General features: G+C 50.6%; 2 protein-coding genes across 2 annotated transcripts; one reads left to right on the forward strand and one right to left on the reverse strand.

Moving 5' to 3' along the window:
* The first annotated feature begins 353 nt into the window (after window positions 1–353).
* Fads1 (fatty acid desaturase 1) lies at window positions 354–13,084 on the forward strand. The gene is made up of 12 exons (XM_050137244.1): window positions 354–705; window positions 2,371–2,481; window positions 2,960–3,157; window positions 3,749–3,850; window positions 4,116–4,244; window positions 7,386–7,446; window positions 9,109–9,185; window positions 10,012–10,109; window positions 10,288–10,384; window positions 10,602–10,681; window positions 10,763–10,888; window positions 11,108–13,084. Exons 1-12 carry the CDS (start codon window positions 499–501, stop codon window positions 11,157–11,159), a joined length of 1,338 nt encoding a protein of 445 aa, XP_049993201.1. The 5' UTR covers window positions 354–498; the 3' UTR covers window positions 11,160–13,084.
* A 2,201-nt stretch (window positions 13,085–15,285) lies between these two features.
* Window positions 15,286–20,692, reverse strand: Fen1 (flap structure-specific endonuclease 1). Its single transcript, XM_050137594.1, has 2 exons — window positions 20,544–20,692; window positions 15,286–17,226 (listed from the first exon to the last, which is right to left on the reverse strand). The coding sequence occupies exon 2, from the start codon at window positions 17,205–17,207 to the stop codon at window positions 16,065–16,067; it is 1,143 nt and encodes a 380-aa protein (XP_049993551.1). The 5' UTR covers window positions 17,208–17,226; window positions 20,544–20,692; the 3' UTR covers window positions 15,286–16,064.
* Between the last annotated feature and the right edge of the window lie 48 nt (window positions 20,693–20,740).

The raw sequence follows: 20,740 nt of genomic DNA on the forward strand, positions 1-20,740 counted from the left end.
GGCCAACCTGGGCTACACAAGAACCTGTCTCCAAACTATTTTCTTTTTCATATGCCCTCACCACGCTCTCCTACGCACACTTGGGGCCTCTGCCTCAGCTGCAGGAAGCTGTGGCGCACCCACAGGAACCGTTATCCTTTCAGTTTCTACAATGCTCAGCCAAACCGGAGTCAGACGTGGAAACGCCTGGTGATCACTTTCAGGCATCCGCGAGGGGGCGCGGATCGGCCGCTAAAAGGCGGAGAAATCCCTCTGGGGGAGTCGGTCCTTGCTGGTCCGAGAGAGGCGGAGCTGGCACCCCCACGCCATTCGGCTCAACCAATGGGGGCGCGCGCCGCTGCCCTGCGCCCAGGGTCCTGAAAAGCCTGCGCGCAGACAGCGGGGTCCGGGCGCGCTCTCGGCATCCTGACGCTCCCCTAACTCGCTAGGCCGGCGTGCGCTGTCCCGCGGCCCCGAGCGCGCGCCTCTCCTGCTTTGGCTGCCTTTGCTCGGCCGGCTATGGCTCCCGACCCGGTTCCGACCCCGGTCCCGGCCTCGGCCCAGCTCCACCAACCGCGCTATTTTACTTGGGAGGAGGTGGCTCAGCACTCCGAGAAGGAGCCGTGGCTCGTGATCGATCGGAAGGTGTACAACATCAGCGACTTCACCCGCCGCCACCCGGGAGGCCATCGTGTCCTCTACCACTACGCGGGTCAGGATGCCACGGTGAGCGCGGGCACTGGGCGCGTCTGCACCCCAGGGGAGACAATGGCGGGAAGAGAAACCTTCGGACCTTGGATGCAAGCGCGGGAGAGACCAGACTGGGAATGGAGGCCCGCGACAAGCACACTCAAACAAAGGACTGGCTGAGCGTCCGTGCTTTGGCATCTGGAGTCTCAGGCGTGGGTTGTTTCCTGAGCTGGGCGAGAAGGGAGCGGGCTTGCTGGACACCCCGAACCGCGGTGCTGCCGAGGGGGGAGGGCATGTCCTGTCTTCAGGGTTGGGAGGGTGAACGCAACTTTGTCTGACCTAGGGAGCCCGGGAGGACCCCTCGCAATAGGGATGACACTGAGAACCCTGTGGTTTGGCACCCTCTATTCGTTATGAAGCCCGGAGGGTAGGGTCCCAACCTGCTCCCGTCCAAGAAAGCCTGCGGGGATCAGTCACTGTGCGTAACCGAAGTGTTATAGTGGGGGGTAATCTGCATCTGGTTGGAATCCCAGAACTGTCCTCGGATCCTTAGTGCGAGGTCACGTGGCAGTAGGCTAGGGAGGTCTTCAACTTTTTCCGGCAAGAGGACACTCCCGCCCCCCCCCCCCCCCCGGTGATGAGACACTTTCAGGATAGTGTCCCTTTTCCCTTGGAGCTTACTGCCTGGCAAGTAGGTGTGCACCCCCAGCCTCTATCTGGTGGCCCTGCTTGTTCTCTTTATGGACCATCTTCTTCCTCAGAGCCGAGAGTGGAACTAGGAGGGACTTACTCCTTGGGACTCTAAGGTTAGAGCAGAGTGCTCTGTGGCAGGGATTGCCAACTGTTGGATTCCTACCTTGGGGTCCATCTGTCTTTAAAGTCCTTAACCCAGTCTCCCTTTATTCCTTCGATGCCAGTCTAACGTGCTTCGGGGTGACAGGGTTCCTATTAAGTCGCCCTTGAAGTTAGATGCTGAGAGGTGGAGGTCAGTCTGATAAAACAAAACCCCACACAGCCTTAGAGACCAGGCTAGATAGAGCCTAGATAGAGTAGTGACCACTACAGAGTCCAGGCGGCCAAAGCGCAGTCCTACACCGACTCCTACGGCTGTGGAGTCTATGTGCCCTGTCTAGGCTTCCCATTCAGTATAATTTGGGAGCCCAGGCAAAGACAGGGATTGGTCTCAATGTGTGGTGCCACTGCCCACGGCTCCGCCTCCACTTGCAGCTTCTTTCCCTGAGGCCTAAGGTCCTCCCACCCACCTTGTATAACCCATATTAACCCTGGAGCAGTGAGTGGTCAAAGAGAAAGAAATAGAAACAGCTTCCCAGCTCTGGCATAAGGAGTCTTCCTCATTCTTCATCACTGTTTATTATGTAATAGAGAAGCTAAGAAAGAAAAGGACTTGTTGAAAGTACTATAGGACTAAAAGCCTCATAACCCCGCTTATTCCTGTAGGCTGCTTCTCTCCTGCACCAAGTGTCTGTAGACGTGAAGGCCAGTCTGGGCAGGTCTTTCGCATGGCATCCAGGGGAGGCATCCCATTCTTTGCTGTAGCGCCCTTTCAGTGGGAACCTACATGCTGGGTGATCTGGGGCTAGCAGACAGTACAGTAGCCAGAGGGAGGTGGCCTTTGGTGTGAGGCCCTTAGGAGCCTGGAGGGCTGGGAGGGTCCTCATGGACTTCTCCTCACCCTTGCAGGATCCTTTTATGGCGTTCCACATCAACAAGGACCTTGTAAGAAAGTATATGGACTCTCTTCTGATCGGAGAACTGGCTCCGGAGCAGCCCAGCCCTGAACCAACCAAGAATGTGAGTGAGAGGCCCTGTTTGCTGTTTGGAGACTTGGTTGTGGAGGGAGAGGGGGGCAGGTGCCTGCATAGGACCACAAGTGACAGTTCTTGGGAATCTCAAAGAGCCTTTTAGGGTGATAAGCCCACTGGAGCAGGAACCTATGTTTCTTCGAATGCTGCCATCACCAACAGCAGACCTATTTACTGAGTACCATGTGCCAGTGTAAACTAATATAATAATCTTCACATATGTATACATGAGAAAATAGAGGCTCAGAGAGTTTAAGCTCCAGAGCCACAGACCACATAATGGGGACCCAAATGAAGTCTGCTTAGCAGCTGGACGTGATAGAGTTCATAGTAGCTGCTTCTGTCAGATGATCCTTCCCCATCAGGGTTTGTCAAAGACTGTGAACTTCCCACAGACACCTCCTAGAGAGGTTCTCTGTGAGGGTTGGGGTGCTGCTGGGAAGAATGAATGCCCCACTCTCCCACAGAAAGCGCTGACTGATGAGTTCAGGGAGCTGCGGGCCACGGTGGAACGCATGGGCCTCCTGAAGGCCAACCGACTCTTCTTCCTGCTCAGCCTGCTCCACATCCTACTCCTGGATGTGGCTGCCTGGCTCATTCTTTGGATCTTTGGGACATCCTTGGTGCCCTTCTTCCTCTGTGCAGTGCTGCTCAGTACAGTTCAGGTGAGTGCCTTTGGCATTCCTGGGATTCCTAGGGAAAACATCAGGGCAAGAATCCTGCCTGGGATCTGAAGATACACAGGAGAGTTGGCCCAGGGAGAGAACACACATTCTGTTGTGTGTGACATTTATCTGCTCTTTAGTCACGCACGGGTTCTGGTGTGCTCACAGTCCCTCCAGTTTCTCTTCCCAGGTCCCCTTCTTCCTGGGAAGTTTATTCTCTGAAATCTCAGGTTCTGGTTCTGCCACACTCCGTGTATGCTAAGAACCAACGTTTGGCTCCTTTCCCACCACTGGTATCACCCAGCATGCCTGTCATGGTCCAGCCCCAGGGTTTGGACTAGCAGTCTGTATTCTGGATGCTAGTCTATCCTAAGTCATGGCATTTCAGAGGGAAGAAGGGACTGTGGTCTGCCTCCACTTACATGTGACCCAGTGGACAAGAGGGAATTGGGACCCAGATTCCATGGCTTATACCAGTGTGCTCCCTTGAGGTTGTGCGCCAATCCAGTATGGAGAGGCTGAAGGGGCTGCTGAGGTTTGTGAAGGGGCCCTAGGTGCAGCCTGTTGTGGGCGCTAACCTTTCTCTTTCAGGCCCAGGCAGGTTGGCTACAGCATGACTTTGGGCACCTCTCAGTCTTCAGCACTTCTACATGGAACCACCTGCTACATCATTTCGTGATTGGCCACCTGAAGGTCAGTGACCTGATGGGGCTCCCCCAAACTCCAGTAATTCACGGTGGGAGAAGTGCCTGTGACCCTGGGTTTTCTTTCTCTTTAAAAATTGTTTGTTATATGTGTACGGGTACCCTGCTTGCATGTATGTCTGTATGTCACACATGAGGAGAGCATCAGATCCCTGGGACTAGAGTCACAGACAGTTGTGAGCTGCCATGTGAGGGCTAAGAATTGACCCAGGATCCTCTGCTGGGTTCTCACTCACATCTGCGGTTCTCTGTAGGGGGCTCCCGCCAGCTGGTGGAACCACATGCATTTTCAGCACCACGCCAAGCCCAACTGCTTCGGCAAAGACCCAGATATCAAGATGCATCCCCTCTTCTTCGCCTTGGGGAAGGTCCTTTCTGTGGAGGTGAGCTGGGTATCCGCGCAGAGGGGCACGGAGAGTGGCCTGCTCTGCAGACATAGGGAAAGTGCTTGCTCGGTGTTGTCAGCGAAGGGAGGAGCAGGGACTGGGCTCTAGGGCTCTTGCTTTCTGGAAGCTGTGGAGGATAAGAGGATAAGAGGCTGTAAACCGTTTCTGCCCAGGACAGAATCAGTCAGCAAACAGTTACTACATGAAGGTACCCCATTCTGCAAAGGATTCAGTGGGTGACAGGACATTCTTTGCAAGGCCCTGCTCATCTTTGGACATAACTAGGCACCTCATCAGGGTGCTGCTTGACACCCCTTCTCTAGAAAAGCCACCCCCTTTCACTTGGTGTTTCTGTCGCTTATATTGGATACCCTGCTGTAGGCAACCTTATGTGAATCCACGAGAGCCCAAAATATAAGGATATCAAAGATTGATTAGGAAACACGAATAATAACAAGGTAGAGAGCCACCACTCCCCCTACACCTGCGCTCACCACCTCTCATCCTCCTTCCTGTACACCTCCCTGTTGCCTCCTGCCCCGCCCTCACCGAGAGAGAGAGAGAGAGAGAGAGAGAGAGAGAGAGAGAGAGAGAGAGAGATATGAAAATGGATGAGTGTGGGCTTGATTTGGTCTCTTGGGACAGCTTAACTAGATAGTAATGCCCTGGTTTAGTGACTTCTGCCTCCTAGCACTCCTGTAGAACAAGGAGGTACATGGGGACACTTGCCCTGTAGCCCTCAGAACTCTTGAGAGTCTAAGCACAGTGGGGCAGATCATAGTGGCACTTGGTCACTGACTGAGGGAGCAGCCGTGGACAGGGTTCCTTTCTACAGCAATTTCCCATTTGCCCCACCAACCAAGAGGGGTGCTTTTCTTCTATGGGATCTCCTTGGTTAATAATACCGCGTGGTTTGCGTACCTGTCTCCAGACTATATCCTAATTCCTGTATCAAATATCTTACATCCTATATCAAGTTCTCCAGCATCTTCTTTATCTTGTAATTTGTCCTCTTTCTGTTGCTATAATAAAATACCTGGGGTTGGGGACTTTGTAAAGAAAAGATACCTGTCTAGCTCACTGTTTTGGGAGACTGAAAGTTCAAGATGGAGCAGCCCTATCAATTTGACCCCTGGGAAGGAAGAGCCTTGTGACAGATGGGGGACTTTGGCTGGGAGTGGCTGTGAAAGCAGTTGGGTGAAGATAAGAAGCAGATTTTCTCGCTGTCTTTAAAACAGTTCACTCTCGACGGGAAACGGGAAACTCACTAGGGTCCCCTGGGACTCACATGAGTCCCTTGTGGGGGGGGTGCGGAGGATGGGGTGATTTCATTGACTCCCAGCAGGCTGCACCTCCTGGCATCACTGCATTGGTGACCATGCATGCAGCATAGTCCCCTGGGGAGCACATCACACCACTCCTGGCCCATCTCTGCCTCATTTGCCTCTGTAACTACATCCGCAGTTCACTTCCCACCCCTGGACAAAACCACCAAACACCAAGCAGACCATCTACAAGTGAGTTCAGAGCCTGCCTGCCTGGGCTACAGAGCAGATTACACACACCTTCGACTTTACCAGGGCTTTCTGAGGACCTGGGTAACCTAGCCTAAGGGTTCTGGCTGTGCCCTGTGCTTTGGACACTTGTCTTTGGATTTTTGCACTCCTGATACTTCTCTTTGTTCAGGTACCAGGCCCCAAAGGAAACCAGGCCTGCTCTCCTGTCTGTAATCTGTAAATTATCTTGAACTCTGCTTACAAAGGTATCACTAGTTTGATATCCACAGATTATAAGATGTGTGTAGACGAGAACTTGATACTTACTGTTCCCTCTGCTGTTGGCACGTCAAACGGTGGCTGGGAGACTGCTGTCCCCACACCTCCAGGGCTTGCTGAATGATGCCATGACTGAGGGAAGATTGCTTCATCTAGCCAGAGCGCCTTGAGAAGAGCACAGTTTTCATGACTTGTTTGTGGATATGTGAAAGCCAGACTGTGCTCTGGGTTGAGGTCACCAAAACTAATTGGGGCAAGAAATGCCAGAACCATGGAGTGAGACAGCAGGGCATATGTGAACCTATGTGAGGGGCTCTGGACTGACTGAGTGGCCTGGTGGCTCCCAGCCAGTCTGTTTAGGCTTAAAAAAAATAACCTACCCAGTGAGCAAAGCTTTGCCAGAACCTTCAGACTGCCAGATTGTTCCAGGTAACCTTTCTACATATAGATGTTAATAAACTTTTAAGAGGGGGGAGGATGAAGTTCAGGTTGAAGTTAAGAGTCCAAGAGAGGGTCAAGAGATAGCTCAGTGGTTAAGAGTACTGGCTGCTTTTCTAGAGGACCTGAGTTTGAGTCCCGGGACTCAATCTGGAGCTCACCACCATCTGTAATTCCACTTCCAGGTGGTCTGCTGCCCACTTCTGGCCGCCACAGACATTGCATGCAAGTGGTGCACAGGCAGGCAAAACACCCATACACTAAAATAAATTTTTTTAAATATTTATTTATTTATTATGTATACAATATTCTGTCTGTGTGTCTGCCTCCAGGCCAGCAGAGGGCATCAGATCTCATTTCAGATGGTTGTGAGCCACCATGTGGTTGCTGGGAATTGAAATCAGGACCTTTGGAAGAACAGGCAATGCTCTTAACCGCTGAGCCATCTCTCCAGCCCACTAAAATAAAATTTAAGAAAAAGACAAGGAGTCCAAAAGATCATGGTGAAAAGACCCATACAGGGACAAAAGTAGTTTTCCATAGAAACACTGAAGTCCAAAGAGTACTAGAAGCAGGAGGGGATTGAACCTGGAAACCATGCGGCAGAGACTTTAGATAGCCACCAGGAACCCTGTAGCCTAGCATCCTGTACACTCCTGTGTGTTCTTTGTCACGGTACATTCATAGGTCACTATCCAAGGCCACTTGCTTTAGGCGCTGGGCCTGCCAGAGCCTCTCAATGGCAGCAGCTAGCTGAAGGTTCCGAAGCATGTCTTAGCGTCTAAGCAGGGAAAGCTGGGGTCTCAATGTGGGGAGGGGCTCAGTGTGGGGAGGGCTCCATATGGGGCGGGCTCAGTGTGGGGAGGGCTCTGTGTGGGGAGGGACATGGATGTCTAGCTGCTGACTTGTGTTTGTTCCTTCACAGCTTGGGAAACAAAAGAAGAAGTACATGCCATACAACCATCAGCACAAGTACTTCTTCCTGAGTGAGTGTCAGCCACAGGGAGGGGGGCCCAGGGCAGGAGCAGGCTCCCCAGGGTGGGCCTAGGAGAAAGTTCAGCCTGCTGATATTCCCCCCCTGCGAGGAGATGCCCTTGCCCACTGAGTAAAGTCAATGGGCTAATGCTTGGTTGGTCATTTGTGTTGGGGGACAAACTTAGTCCTCCAGTCTCACCCTGGCTTCCAGGGAGAAACTGAGTAGTCAGCAAGGGACTCCTGATTTGGTTTTAGGCCTTGTCTTAAACTTCATCACACAAAGGTGGGGCCACTTAGGATGACTCTCCGGGCGGTGGCAACTAAGAAGGAATACTGGAACCGAGCAGAAGTTTTGCTCATTTATTCCCTGCTTTGAAAGCCTGCTGCAAAATGCCCCAAATTGGGTTTAAAACTCCTTTAAGACTTCAAGTTTTAGGAACCAGGGGGTACTTTTATAGGTTTTGTTGTTTTGTTTTGGCTTTGTTTGAGAGGGTCTTATGTAGCTCAGGCTGGCTTCAAACTTGCTATACAGGCATAAGACACCACACCTGCAAGGGCTCCAGGTTTTTAAAGCAAGAGAGGGGAAGAATTTAAGGAATTTATTTGAACTGCTTATTGCCGGCTGTCTCTTCTAGAGAAAGCTGGATGTGTTACAGGGTTGAATAAAGACTTCCATAAAAATAATTTTAGTCTGGGCAATGGTGGTGCACACCTTTAATTCCAGCAATAGGAAGGCAGAAGCAGGTAGATCTCTGAGTTCGAGGACAGCTGTGGCTATACAGAGAAACCCTGTCTTTAAAATAATAATAATAATTATTATTATTTTAGGCCTGGGGCTTACTGTGCAAACATGAGGACCCGAATTTGGATCTCTAGAACACAACATAAAATCCAGGGGTGGTGGCACCTGCCTGTAATCCCAGCACTGGGTATGGGTCAATCAGAATAGCTTCATATTTAGTGAGAGACCCTGTCTCAAAAAAATGAAGATAGAAGATCAGTGAGATCACTTAGCTGATAAACTTGATACCTGAAATTCACAGTGGAAGGAGGATCAATGTACACAGTCACCACCTCTGCCCCAGTGTGTGTGTGTCCTCCGACCTCAACATGTGTGCCCTGGCCCACACTCACACACACACAATTGGACACATAGCAGGAAGGGAGGAGGGAGGGGGGAAAGGAAGTTTAGAGTCTGGCATATCAAGCTGAAGAAGCTATGGATGGAGATTGCCATGCCGTGGGTGGAGGAGCATCAGGTATGCCTCAGACTGTGAAGGGTCAGCGGAGTTCCTCCCCTGCCCTTTGACCTGCTTGGTGGAACAGCAGGAACGTGACAGGACGGCAGGGGCAGGGCTGTGGTCCAGGCACTGTGGACCGCAGTAGAGTACATGCCATGCTGAGGCTTAAGCTTCCCCGTGCCCTCCTCCACGAGGAAGGGATATTGCTCCCAGCCATCGGCCTCCCTGGCATCCTCTTGCAGAGGTGGCGTTCTCTAGGCTTGTGCCCACCCTCAACGCCCATGGCTTGCAGTTAATTGAGGAGCATTAAGGCGGTGAGGAGGGATGACAGGAGGTTCTATGCCGGGGTTGGGGGGAGGTGGTTCATCTTGCCATGGCAGTCCTCTCACCCCAGTTGCTCACACCTCCTCCCTGTCTCCTTTTCCTCCCCAGTTGGCCCCCCAGCCTTGGTGCCTCTCTACTTCCAGTGGTATATTTTCTATTTTGTTTTTATGCGGAAGAAATGGATGGTGAGTGTCCCCGGCCCGCAAACCCCACACGCCAGGTTTTCCAGTACCCTGTCCGGGAAAAGGTGTGCCCTGTGGGGCACAGAGACTGTCTCCAAGCCCAACCAGGAGCAGAGTAGAATCAGGTGAAGATTCTCCTCTCTAGATGAGATTAAGTGGCTTGGGCTCATGTGTGGCCTGCCTCCCCATGTCAGGCTTCACGAGGCCAGTCTCCTGGGGTTCCCTAGCCGCACAGCACTCCACGAACTGTGTGGAAAACAAAGGGGGGTGGTCCCTGCTCTCGGGGAATGTAGGATGGAGCTGAAAGTAGTAGACCCGAGGGAAAACATGCAGGCAGAAGGGGCTCTGGGATCCCCAAAGGGGTCTGGCTGGCTCGCAGACGTAGGATGTGGGAAAGACAGGCTCTGAGCAGACAAGCTGGGACCCGAGGTGTGAGCTTGGATGCTGAACACAGTGCAGAGGGCCCAGTGTCATGGGAAGAGTATGGGGCTTGGTTCACTGCAGAAAAGGACCTGGAGCTTCCACTCCATCAGCACAGTGGCAGACAGTGGGGTCTTGAGACATCTATCTGGCAACATTTAGACAGCGTGGGGAGGTGCTGTACCCAGAGAGACTGGGGGCCCCTGTGAAGGGACAGATAGGGGACTGGATGACCACCAGGAACAGAAGAAGCAGTGCCATTAGAAGTTTCAGGACAAGTGTCCAAGAGAAGGATCACTGAGTGCCATCACACACACCAGGAGAGGTGGTGACTGCAGCAGATAAATGGGGAGGGGGAGAAGGGAGCAGCAGCTACTGGGACAGTGCCACCCTCCTGTTTGCCCTGCAGGACTTGGCTTGGATGCTCAGCTTCTATGTCCGCTTCCTCGTCACTTACCTGCCCCTGGTGGGGCTGAAAGGCTTCCTGGGGCTTTTCGTCCTTGTCAGGTAGTGTCTGATGGAATGTAGCAGTTGGCAGGGAGAGTGCAGGAGCTGATGGGTCTGGGGGCCATGCTGGGGTCTTGGGAGTGGGGCCTTGGGAGAGTCACGGGCTGGTGTTGCTACTGGGGAATAAGAACTCAGTGCTCTGCTTATACTATTTGTGGCTGTGTGTCATACTCAACAGGTTCCTGGAGAGCCTCTGGTTTGTGTGGGTGACACAGATGAACCATATCCCCATGCATATCGATCATGACCAGAATGTGGACTGGGTCTCCACCCAGGTAAGGGACAGTCACTTGGAGGACCTGGACATGCCTCTGAAAAGGGTGGGTGGTGAACAGGGATAGCCAAAACTAGTCTCCTCAGACAGCACTGCCTTGTTGGCTGGAGCTATCTCCCACTGAAGGAGGTGACCAGAGGTAGGGACAGTTTCAGACAGCCTCCCTAGGGAAGACGGCACAGTGACATGGAAACCACCATCCCTTGACTCTCTCCCAGGTGCAGGCAACCTGTAATGTTGAGCAGTCAGCCTTCAACGACTGGTTCTGTGGCCACCTCAATTTCCAGATCGAGCACCAGTGAGTGGGGAGACCTGGGAAGCAGAGGGTGGGGGAGGGGCAGAGGAGCAGAAGCCACTAACTACCCTGCTGTCCCTGAAGCCTCTTCCCCACGATGCCGAGACACAACTACTACAAAGTGGCACCTCTGGTGCAATCCCTGTGCACCAAGCACGGCATCGAGTACAAGTCCAAGACCCTGCTCTCAGCCTTCGCTGACATTATTTAGTGAGTATGAACCTGGGGAATGAATTGGCAGCAGGGAACAGAGGGTGGTGTGGCATGCAGTGGGGGCGGGGGGTTCCTGGTCATCTGCAGTGGCATCACCATGGCAGCGGCAGGGTGGTTATTGGTCTGTGACTAGGCTAGCTTCTTCGGGGTGGGGGGGCACGTGAGGGGAAGAGGACATGTCTGCAGGTGGATGACTCAGCCCCCACCTCCCTCCAGCTCACTGAAGGAGTCGGGGCAGCTCTGGTTGGAGGCGTATCTTCACCAATAGCAGCAGCAGTCCTCCATCCAGGAGAGAAGAGGACAGCTGGAGTCAAAGCAGTCGGAGCTGGAGGAACAATGCCATTATGAATCGAATGTTCAAGGGGTTAGGGAATGTAGATGTTTGTGTTCATACCTGCCTCCTTTGCCTCCTGAGTACCAAACTTGAGGGGAGAACTGCTGAGGTAGGGATATAAAGATGTTCCGTTGTTTCTTGTACTTTGGCAGAGGTAAATGGTGGCCCAATGGAACCCAGCACGAAGCAGGAACCTCACCCTAGAATCCCCTCTTATCTCACTAGGCTGTCTCTGACTCTCTACTCTCTCCATTAGTCTCTTGGCCTTTGAACAAGATTTAGAAAGGGGGCATTCATGCACAGCATCCTGAAACCTGGCACAGTTCCCTGCCCAGTTTAGCTTGCTGCTGAGAGCTGTGTGTGACCATGTCTGCCTCTGACTGCTGGGAGAAGCTGTTGGCAGGGCAAAGGCCAGGGCTGTGGTTTGAGAGGTATTTGGCCCTGGAGGATCCTGGCATGAGTAATTCTGGTTTCCTGTTCCATCCAGGTTTCAGAGAGAACATGAGATCCTAGCTCTTGACAAAAAGGATGGCCTTTAAAAATCTGTTGATTCACCTCTTTTAACCAGTTCCCAAGGAATACACAAGCAAGGAAGGGGCTTCCCTCCTCCTAGACAAATTAGGCTCCCATACCTGCAGTTTCCTTTTATGTCACAGCCTGTAATTCTGAGTTAAAGAAAACAGCCATCAGCACAAGTGGCCGAGGTTTTCATCACGAAAGTGTCAGCGCTGTAAGCAGACATGTCCCTCCATGTTCCCCGTGTCACGTTCCAGCATTGTGTAGCACGATCCCATGTCACAAACCGTGAAGTTAGTACCAGTGAGGTCTATGCATGCCACCGCTGCTCCAGCAAGGCAGCTCCTCTGCCTGTTCAAGTGTCTTATTCTTCTGGAGGCCAGCCAAGAATTTAGGTAACTTCTGACAAAGCCTGTCAGTCTAACAGTGAAATAGGGTTTTGTAATCTGGTTTTATAAAAGGTAAGAAAATTAAACTCACTCTCCCAGAGAACATAGGAGTGTGCCCAGGGAAGTTGAACTCCTGTGCATCCACATGCGTGCTCCCGTTCCCCAAACCCACGGACGGGCATTATTTCATTGCCTGTTCAACAGTATTAACTGTCTGTCTGGAATTAGAGAACCTCAAGCAGAAGACAAAGCAAAAAGCACGTTTGTGGAGAAATGGCAGATGGTCAAAATGAGGGTGTTTGTGTTAAAGATGTTGGGGTGTGGTATGGTGACCAGCAGGAGTCCTTAAGTTTTCTGTGGGGGTGTAGTAGGGTTCCATGTTTTCTATGACAATGCCCAGGGAGGGGAGGTTGTAGAAAGAAGCTCAGATCTTTCCCAGGGGCTGGCCCTGCTGGAAAACCTGTCTGAAGCAGGCTCCCTCCCTCCAGAATGGGTGCTGTCCCTTCCCATCCCTGCTCCCAGCCACCTGGGGCAAGGATGTGACACTACCAGCCTGTCAGGCCCACTGGCTTTGAGCCTTTAGCTGCCAGGCTGAGCTCAGTTGTACCAGACCGGCCTTCCTCAGCCTTCACTGTGGCCTTTGCATAGGCAGGCACAAGGGACGTGGAGTGATAGGACTCCATGTTGCAGTGGTCAAGTGAGGTGCCTCAACTCCACTGCTGAGATAAGAAAGTAGGGCTGAGGGAATGTCACTTTTGCGTATGTAGATAGTGGCAAAACATTTCACCGTAACTCCGTTAACTCCAGCATCCATGTTTATCTTTATTACCTTTATCTTTCTACTTCCTGGCCGAAGGCATTTCCTTTACTTGGGCCTAATGCCAGCATATGTGTGTGCCAATGTCATTACTAAATCCTGATTAAACTAAAAAATAAAAATTAATTTGGACCAAAGGATGTTGTTATTCATTTAAAATTCACACTGCTTGTCCGCACGTGCACAACAGGTTCCCTGGTGCAGAGCAGGAGAGCTGGCTCAGCTGGTGAAGCACTTTCTGTCCAGTCACGAGGACAGATTCCCCAGAACCCATGTAAAAGCCAGATGCGGAGGTCTACAACCCAGCATAGGGGAAGCCGTATCCTTGGAGTTTGCTAGCTAAAAGTAAGATGGAGTGACTAAGGCGGACACTTGATACCGACCTCTGGCCTTTGACATTCAAACATACAGGTACATAAACACATATCAAGACAGACACTATTCCCTGGTGCTGCTGCTGGAACACATACCACTGCCAGTTCCCTTGTATAACCTGAGCAGAGGACCATGATTAACCATGCAAGGATGGGCTGACAGAGCCAGGTTCCCCCGTGATACCCACTCGCTGCGGTACTCCTGTCAGACCCCATGGATGTCACCATTCGATGTCCTCACCCTCTCGTCCTTCAACTTTCCACTGACGCCTGTTTCTGATTTTGAAGTGGTTATGCCTGTAAGTCCTGTTTGCCTATCTCTTCACCAACGCTGCCTCAGACTGGAGCAATGCCTCTGAAACGCTCCACTGTGCTTAAACAGCGAAAACATCAGAGCATTCACAAGTCTAAGCACAGAGCACCACACTCTGAGGAAAGGCTAAGCAGTTCAAATCTAAAGAAGCAAGCCAGAACTCTAAATGTTTGCGGGCCACAGGGTACAAGCTCCTAAAAGCCATTGTGCTGTGTAGTGAATGCAGTCTTGGCAGTTCCTTAGCTCACGGCCACTGCAGGTCTAGAATCAAATTAGTGCAGCTTTACTCTGGCAAAGCCAGTTCTCTATGCCTTCAGGATACAATTTTATAGTGTTTACCTTCACCGAAGACTTCAGCTAGAAAATATTAATTCAAGGCTTGCCTGGTCTACTTGAGTTCCAGGCCAGCCAGGGCTACACAGCGAGACCCTGTGTGTGTATGTGCTGTAGTGGGGGTGGGGGGTGGGGCACTAGGGAGGACACTGAAACCATTGTGCAATGGCACAGAAGGTGAAAAAGCCCTGACAACTTGGTTCAATCTTCCTTAAGATGCAGTGAGGGAGATCCCAGAAATCTGTCTTGACCTCCACATGTGCCCCCACACACCTGTCCCCACCATATAACAATATTAAATGACTTGAAAACCAATAGTATCTATCTTCTACTCAATCTGTCGGGACAATTTCAGCTTAAAGCTGTGTGCTATTACAGAATTGTTAAGATCAGAACTAAAGGCTAGCTCCCCACTAAGTTTTACCAGCTGCAATGGCTGACCATGGTTGTCAATCTAAAATAAACTAAAAACCCAAGCAGCTGGGCTAGGATTTTAGATAAGAAGACCTACCCTAAATGTGGGCCACACCTTCTAGTGGCAGCCCACACAAAGGGCATGGAAGGAAGCATTTCTTAAAATATATATATATATATTTTATATTTATTATATATACAATAGTCTGTCTGTGTGTATATCTGCAGGCCAGAATAGGGCACCAGACCTCATTACAGATGGTTGTGAGCCACCATGTGGTTGCCGGGAATTGAACTCCGGACCTTTGGAAGAGCAGGCAATGCTCTTAACTGCTGAGCCATCTCTCAAGCCCAAGAACCTATTTCTTTAGTAGTCTTCATGAAGACTGAGGACCAGCTGAAACATCCCTGTGGACAGGACTATTGAGTTCTTGGCCTTTTTGTCAGACATCCATTGTTAGACTACCTAGACCATAGCCTTGTAAGACCCTCTACTGAACCCCTTTCAATACATATAACTCATTCTATCCGTTCCGTTATTTCTCTAGAGAACACTAAGGCACCTGCACTCTAAAGCTTTCAAACATTCATCCTAAGAACCTGAAATGTAATAGGAACAAGGTTTCTAAACGGCAGCTGCTCATGCCTGGACATTATGAGAAAGCTGATCTAAATTGCAAAGACTGCTCAAAGAGACTCCTTTACTTCAGAGAGTAGATGGAGCATGTGAAATCCATTCAAGCTATGCAAGCTCCCAAGTACAAAAGGCTGGTGCCACCATAGCTGCTGAGGCCACATTACATGGGGTATGGCACCACCTTGTGGTCACTCTCAAACAAACCACTTATTACCAGGGCAATCCCAAGTCCGTTTTCAAACATCCTCAAAGGACACCACATTCTGGTCACTTTTATAATTTTATTGATTTTTTTTCTCTTCACATCTTTTAAACTAGAAATAGCACATGAACAACAGCTGCTTCTCCCCCAAAGCTTCAATTCAATTGATTGCCTCAGAAAGGCCATCAGAACAGTGTCTGTTGGGGCTACAGGTCAGGTATGCTTGCTTGCCTTGCCCTGGGTTCAATGTCCAGCACTGGAGAGAATGGGACTAAACAAAACTACAAACCAAACGCTAAAACACTGCCTTTTTACCCCCTGAGATACTACTGTAGACCCACCAGCCCCAAGTTCAAGTTTCTGCCCACAAGACAGCCAGTCAGTCATCAAAACCACTGTCAGTCAAGACCCCTCTCCATCTGCCCCTTCCATCAGCTAAGCCTGGGCTGAGGCTGTCTTTCAGGGTAGTCTACAGTCACCTCCCATCCACCAGCTGGCCAGCCGGGATATTCTCTCCTCCACACACTCCCACCCCAAACCACCTTTCTCTCCTCCTTCCTTTAAAATGTGCCGCTTTGCTTCAGTTTCACCAAACAATGGCTGCAGTGTCCACTAACCTGCTGCCTGAGAAGTGGTTTGAGTCTGACGTTGAGTCTGATGTCATTCCTGAGCTGAGCTAAAAATGAGGAAAAGTGAAGCTGTGGCCTTCCTGCCACAAGATCAAGAAAGGTTCTGGAGGGTAGTTCTGGGAAGAAGTAGACTCCATTCCAAAAGAAGGGTGTTCTAGCTGAGGGTACAAAGCAGACATCCTGGGGTCGGGGGACAGTGGAGGGGGAGAACACATTTATTTTCCCCTTTTAAACTTCCCAGCTCCCCCAGTCTTTGCTTTCTTCTTAGCGGGTCCCTTGGACTCGGGCTCCTTGCGCTTGGCGGAGGAGAGAGAGCCAGTCACCTTGAAGAAATCATCGAGACGGCCCTGGGTGCTGCCCTGGCGGCTCTTACTCAGCCGCTTGACCCCACTGCGAATTCGCTCCTCAGAAAACTGCTTTTCACCACACATGAATTTGACCAACTCTTCTTCATTCGGCTCGCTCCACTTCAGCTCCACAGACTCTGGGTCCAGCACCTCAGGCTCCAGGAAGAGCTGCTGCGCTTCTTTGTGGAGCCAGTTCTCTGGAATGGGGTACTTGTTGGGGTCCAGCCGCCGCACGATCTCCTCGATGCTCTTATGCTTCTGGATGAGGTCCACAGCCCGCTTGGGCCCGATGCCCCGGATGCTCTCACAGTAGTCACTTCCCAGCAGGATGCAGAGATCCACAAACTGCTCCTGGTTCAGACCCAGCTCCTGCAGGACTCGGCTCAGGTGGAACTCCTGGATGGGCAGCTTCTTGGCCTCACTGGCAGTCAGATGTCGCATTAGTACAGGGCTGCCAAAAGTGAGGCAGTCCATGTCCTCGGTGGCTGCAGCATAGACTTTGCCAGCCTTCACCAGGGCAGCGCAGCTAGCCTCTGCCTCACTGGGTGCATCAAGGTATGGGATGCCCATGAGACTCAGCAGGTGTTTGCACTCATCATTGTGTTGCTTGGTAACCTTCACCAGCCGCTTTGTGAGCTTTTCCACCTCCTCCTCTACCCCAGCCTCCTGAGCCTGCTGCAGCTGCTTCTCGGCCTCGGCGCGCCTCTCACTGCGTTTGGCCAGCTCACCTGACTTCAGCTGTGGTGGTTTGCCATCAAAGACATACACAGGCTTGATGCCATTCTCCATCATGCGGATGGTACGGTAGAACATGCCCATCAGGTGGCTGGTGGTCTCCCCCTCCTCATTCTGCAGCACATCCCCGCCCTGACGAACAGCAATCAGGAACTGGTAAATGCTCATAGAGGCATCAATGGCCACCTTGCGACCAAAGTAGCTCTTGATGTCATTCTCCCGGATGGCACTGGGAGCCACATCAGCAATCAGTTTGGCAAGGCCTTGAATTCCCATGGTAACACAGGAACAATGGCTAAAACAAAGAAAGACAAATAAGAAGGGGATCTTGGAGGACAAAAGGAACAAAGACTATACCTGGCAGCAGTCACCAAATTCACGTTTAATCAAATTTAACATGAAACACCACAACAGGACTTCATTCAAGCCAGCAGAGCAGAAGATGCAAGGGTGAACAGGATGCATCATTCAAGATCTACAGCGCACCCAATTAACAAGCAGGCCTCCTAAGCATCAGGGGCTGATCTGGGTGCTTCGGGAACTGAGACCATGGATGTTCTTGGATAACTTAAGGCCTCCAAATAACAACAGCACAATCTGTCATGCAAAGAATGACTTCAACTTTCATCAGCATCAAGGATCATAACGGCAGAAGTGAGCCCTCAAGAGCAGGTAAATACCAGCTATGCAAACTGGCTACGTCTGATTTATTATTTCCCTACAGATGTCTAACTGATGCAACACTTCTGAATGAGGACCAAGCGGCCATCTCACATGCTCTAGCCCTCCCTTCAGCATCTCCCTCAGCACCTAAGAGTTTGTTTTTAGCAAGATGCTGGAGGAGTTTGAAGCCCTCCTGTTTGTACTTTCTTCCAACACTAAGTCTGAACCATGAACCTCATGACTCCTCCAACATGTCCTGAATTAAGAGCTGGCAAGCTGTAGTCAGAGCCCAATACTATACAATTCTGTAGTTCAAAATTTCCATCAGATTGCTCCTAGGGCAGTGTTTTCAAAACTATCCTCACAATTTTTCCCCTTCCAATTGAAATAGAATTTTCCTTCATCTAATATTTTTCTTTAAATGGACTTTAAATAAAAGAAAAGGGGGGCCAGTTATGAGTGATAACACATGCCTTTGAGGGGGGGGGTGTCAGGGCTTCTATATGTAGCCTCAGATGTCCTCAAATGAGCTCTGTAGACCAGGCTGGCTTTGAACTCAGAGATCTGTCTGCTTCTGTCTCCTGAGTGCTGGGATTAAAGATGTGTATCACTATGCCTGGCTTTTAAAGATTTTTCTTGTTTTGAGACACGGTTTCTCTGTGTAACAGCTCTCTGGCTGTCCTGAAATATGCTCTATAGACCAGATTGACCTCAAACTCAGATACGACTATCTCTGCCTCCTGAGGCACTAGTGACTTACACCTTTAATCCCAGCATTTGGAAGGCAGAGAATTTGAGTTCAAGCCAGCCTAGTCAATATAACAAGTCCCAGGCTAGCCAGGGTTACAGTAAGACCACGTCTCAAAAAACAAACAAAACTTAAGTTGGGAAAGAGAATCCAACTTAAGCAAAAATATTTGCTATGTGTCGGGTGGTGGTGCACACCTTTAATTCCAGCACTTGGGAGGCAAAGGCAGGATCTCGAGGCCAGCCTAGTCTACAAAGTGAGAGCCAGGACAGCTGGGAATACACACAGAGAAACCCTATCTTGGGAGGGAGGGGAAATCTGCATGTATCAGTAGTCATATTTTAATGTGTTAAATGTATAATAAAAGAATTTTCTAAGAGGTAATTTACTAACACCATCATGCTTGTACAATGATAGTACTGCCATACAATAGGAAAATCCTATCAATTCTTCTAATTGTTCCCAACCTTACTTCATGGTGTCTTCCTGAAACCTAAGTGACACTTATACTCCCCCTCCTGGATGCAAACATCTCAGCAGGCATAGCACCTGTAGAGTATGGAAGCCTAATTGAAAGCCCAGCCTCTCTCTTTTGTTCAGCTGTGTCTTCCTCCTGCCAACCTTTCTCACTTCTTCCTGGCTTGTATTATTGCGGTTCCCCTGTGAATACAAGCAGCAAAAGTTCAGCCTTAGGGCTGAGGAATGTAGCTCACTGGAACAGCAGCTTTGCCTAGCAAGGATGAAAATCCAGACTGAATCCCCAGAAATCAAATAAAAAGCCCAGCTTTGGGTCGAGTAGTGGCGATGCACGCCTTTAATCCCAGCATTTGGGAGTGAGGCGGATCTCTGTGAGTTCCAGGCTAGCCTGTTCTACAAAAGAAAGTTCCAGTACAGGCTCCAAAGCTACACAAAGAAACTTGTCTCAAAAAACAAAACAAAGCCCAACTTCGAATCCGGCCACCACCCGTGAAACCACTTGGTGTGTTGAGCTTGTGTAACAATGGGAACTAGGGTCTGGAGAGATATCTCAGTGGTTAAGAGCACTGGCTGCTCTTCCAGAGGACCCGGGTTCAATTCCCAGCACCCACATGGCAGCTCACAACTGTCCCTAACTCCACTTCCAGGGGATCTGACACCTTCACACCAATGCACATAAAATACATAAAATAAAGTTAAATTTAAAACAAAATCAAAACAATGCTACACTGCGCCACATCTTCAGCTCTGTGAAACACAATTAAATCACTTATTCTGTGGTCTGAGTTGTAAAATAAGAACCATTTCTGCCTTGCAGAACCAATCAACTGACACACTGGATGGAAGCACACATCACCAGATGCTGTGCTGATGTTCCCCCATTCAATTCTCTGCTTCACGCCTCACTTACTGCTTTGCTAGAATGAGTACCAGACGGTCCCCATCGTGTCAGAGGGGAACCTGTTCTGTCCAGATAGCAAAGCCTTAAATGAAATGACTCTTTCAGACTTCCCTTCTCCAGAAATGTCCTTACCACACCTCCCACGGCCAGAAATAAAAGAAAGCAGTATCTCAGGGGCTGGAAAGACGGCTCAATGGTTAAGAACACTGGCTGCTCTACCAGAGACGGGTTCAATTCCCAGCACCCATGCGGCAGCTCATACCTGTCTTTAACTCCAGTTCCAGGACTTCTGACGCCCTCACACATGCAGGCAAAACATCAATGAACATAAAATAACAAAAAAGAAACCAGCCTGGTCTATAAACAACAACAAGAAAAAGCAGGGTTTCTTGATGTCATTTCCTTAGTGGTACAAAACCTCCCCGGAGCTCCATACTCGTCACAAGGGCCCTCAGAGAAACAGGCTGTGGTCTCTCCGGTGGACTGAAGTTCTGCTTCAGAGTTCCCCTCCGAACTGCAAGCTAACAAACTCGTCGCCTCTCTCGAATCCCATTTCTCCCCCAAACCTAGTAATAACCTTGGTAGCCGTCTTCCTCTCGCAGTACCCCGCAGACGCAGGCACGAAAGGGGACTACTGAACAAGTCGTTTCTAGTGTTTTTGGTACAGAGCCTTGGTCCTCATAGGGAAAGGTTATCACCATCTTCGTAGCGCTGCAGAGAGAGAGACTCGGGGCAGCGCGACTGGTCCAAGGCCGGGGCCGCCTACTGCTGCACCCGCGGTCCTCGCAGCTCTCAGAGCCGCTTCCGTGATGCCTCACCCTACCTTGACCGCACGAGGCCTCTGCAGCTAGCGGTGGTCCGGCGACCCCACCGTACTCAGGACAGTCACGACCCCTTCTTCTGATGTTGAGGCGAAGTCGTTTCGCCTTCCAAAGCCCGCGCTCCAATCACGTGACCCGCCCGCCGCGAACAACCTTCTGGGAAATGTAGTACTGGCTCCGTCACTTCCGACAGCAGCTT

Source organism: Alexandromys fortis, unplaced genomic scaffold (genome assembly GCF_014885135.2).
Source record: "Alexandromys fortis isolate MF-2015 unplaced genomic scaffold, M_Fortis_MF-2015_v1.1 scaffold_3, whole genome shotgun sequence".
NCBI lineage: Eukaryota > Metazoa > Chordata > Mammalia > Rodentia > Cricetidae > Alexandromys > Alexandromys fortis.